This window comes from Ammospiza caudacuta, chromosome 4, assembly GCF_027887145.1.
Source record: "Ammospiza caudacuta isolate bAmmCau1 chromosome 4, bAmmCau1.pri, whole genome shotgun sequence".
Classification (NCBI taxonomy): domain Eukaryota; kingdom Metazoa; phylum Chordata; class Aves; order Passeriformes; family Passerellidae; genus Ammospiza; species Ammospiza caudacuta.
The window spans coordinates 66794942-66797698 of NC_080596.1; the positions used below are offsets into that span (position 1 = coordinate 66794942).

The window sequence follows — 2757 nt, forward strand, 5'->3', positions numbered from 1 at the left end:
ATTGTCTCTCTCACATAACTATCTTGGATCTGACGTAGTGTATGATACTGGTAAGATTAACACCCACAATATTACCATTGCAGAAGCTGACAGTCCCATTCCTTACCCAGCTGGCAGAAGATGTGAACTGGGAAAAAGGATTTTCTTTGCAATTTTCTTGCATTGAGAATTGTTCCAGAGTAGTAACAGCTATTCTTTTCTCTCCACAGAAATCTCACCCTGTTAAACTGATCTTGAGACAGCCAAATCCACATTTCAGCTACATCAGTAGGAAGTGCTGTGGGCAGGGCAATGCCCAGAGAGGAGAGCATTTCTTAGTTCATGGGATGATGAAACACACATGAACTCTCCATGCTCCAGCCAGCTTCTGAGCAATTTCTCTGCACCCCAGTCTGATGTTGCACTGCCTCAGCACTGCTTACTTCTCTCTTAGGAAAGAAATCACTGCTCCTTTAAAGAAAAAGGAAAAAAAAAGCAGAAGGGCTTCAGCAGAGCAGACATAGAAGAGCAGATGCTAACTAACCCCAAAACTTCAGAGGCATCATTGACAAGCACCTCAACAATTACACTTTAAACTATTTCTAAATCCACAAAAACTTTTGTATTCATCCAACAGCTTATGTTGCTCAAGCACCAGTTTCCATTTTGATTAATGAAGAAATAAAAATGCAAGCTACTTCCAGACAACCAGCACACAAGTGAGCAAACCGCCCAATTGTGCCTTAATAAAGCTTCTCCCTCTCCCCTCGCTGCCTGCTTAAATTCACTTGTTTTAGATGAGTGCATGAAGTCACCAAAAGACAGATTAATTTCAAAGTTTTGTGGCTTTTCTTCTTTTTTTTTAATGCCTGTGAGGCGTGAGAGTCAGACCAACAAACTCACCAGGAAAGGATAAAACACTCACCCTGACCAAAGCAAAAATGCCTAGAACTTTCTCCCCTCCCTTCCTTCTTCCCCCCGTCCCGCCTCCCTCCCCTCCCACATCTCCCGCGCCTCCCCTGGGCCAGCGTTACCTAATTTCCACACAAACACGCACTTTCTGGCAGCATCACCTCCACGCAGCTCTGGCCTTGTGTCCGGTCACATCTTGGTTTAGGGGAGCAGAGGTGAAGAGCTACAGCTGAGGGGTTCTGCAAGGTAATCAACTTGTTGGATTTTTGCTTTTTGTTTGTAATGCCTGAATAATGGTTAAGTAGATGGACCAAGAAAAAACTCCTGGCAAACTGCCTTGCTGGAATTTGTTGAAGTAGAAAAGCCTATTTTTCTACAACACAAAAATACAAAGTCAGAAATAGATTTTAAAACATTTTGGCTTGCTTGCTTCCTGCAGGGAAACAGATGTAGTGTTTGAGATCAAGATCTAATTTAAAATATGTAATCACTAGAATTTCTTTTAGGCATGGGTGCCATTTGTGTGTTTAAATACATGTATGCATTCTGATTGAGTTTCAGTTCATCACATTGGACAGGTTTAGCAAGCAGCAGTCCCCTGGGACCCTGCTCCAGCTGTTTCACTCAGCTCCCCGCTGGCTGTGTGTGAATTCTTTGTATCTCCCTGTATCTTTTGCAGGCTCGAAATTGCCAAGATGTTTCTGATTCTTTCTCTGGTCACTGGGCTCACCCTGTCTGCCTCTGGTGTCATGACAGACAAGGAAACTGACCCACGCCAGGAGTCACTGTATGAAATACAGAAACAAGTGAACGACCTCTGGCAGAATTTGCTCTATCCGGTAACAGGCGGCAATGACACCAATGGGATGATTTATGCCACTTGTGAAATGAAGCCCAGCTCCAAAATAGATGCTGACAAGCCACAAGTGACTGGACAAGTCTTATTCAGGCAGAGTTACTCATATGGAAGACTGGAAGCCTTATTTTACTTGGATGGGTTTCCACTGGATAACAACCAATCCAGCAGAGCTATACACATCCATGAGCTTGGAGACCTCAGCAATGGCTGTGATTCTACAGGGGGACACTATAACCCTTTCAGAGTGAACCACCCTCGGCACCCAGGAGATTTTGGCAACTTCCTTCCTAAAGAAGGCAAAATCAGAAAATACAAAACAAACCTCTCTGCCACAGTCTTTGGTCCATATTCCATCATGGGCAGATCTGTTGTGATCCACGAGCAGGAAGATGACATGGGCAAGGGCAATAATAAGGCCAGTTTGGAAAATGGAAATGCTGGGAAACGTCTGGCTTGCTGTGTGATTGGGATAAGCAACAAGAACTTGTGGGAAGAGAAGCTGCCTGAGGTTATGGACAAGAAGAAGAGAGGGCTCAACAGAAGAACATATAGCCAGGCTTAGGTGAAGTCCAAAGTGCCAGCTACAGCCTGGACAGCACAAAGTAACTCAGCCTGTGCTGTTGCCCACCAAGATATACGGCTAAAGGATCCCTATTTGCTTGCTCCTCTATGAAATGTATATCACTTTTGTAGAGCTTCCTTTATGTAAGCCATCAATAAAACCAGCATCAGCTCAACATTGTGAGTGTTTTCTTGAAGGAGCAAAGATTCACTTTTGTGCAGTGTGGAAGCTGAATGCATGTAAGAAGAGTACAGATGGATAGGGTGTGTGGGCTAAAGAATCTGTGCACTGCAGGGGCCTTTTAAGGGATTGTTAGATGCTAAAGGAAAAAAGTAAGAATTTGCCTCTCATTCGACACTCTTCTGTAGTTAGATGCCAACTTGAAAGCAGAAAGGTCTCCACGCTGTTAACAGTGTTGGGTGTTGTGTTGCAGGACCTTGGTAGT

At 44.1% G+C, this 2757-nt stretch overlaps 1 protein-coding gene across 1 annotated transcript; it reads left to right on the plus strand.

Annotated features, from left to right (window-relative positions):
* Nucleotides 1-1006: 1006 nt before the first annotated feature.
* SOD3 (superoxide dismutase 3) lies at nucleotides 1007-2487 on the plus strand. The gene is made up of 2 exons (XM_058803870.1): nucleotides 1007-1137; nucleotides 1571-2487. The coding sequence occupies exon 2, from the start codon at nucleotides 1587-1589 to the stop codon at nucleotides 2310-2312; it is 726 nt and encodes a 241-aa protein (XP_058659853.1). The 5' UTR covers nucleotides 1007-1137; nucleotides 1571-1586; the 3' UTR covers nucleotides 2313-2487.
* Nucleotides 2488-2757: the final 270 nt, after the last annotated feature.

Coding starts and splice junctions, on each gene's coding strand:
- SOD3 (XM_058803870.1), top strand. CDS start 1,587: ATGTTTCTGATTCTTTCTCTGGTCACTGGGCTCACCCTGTCTGCCTCT.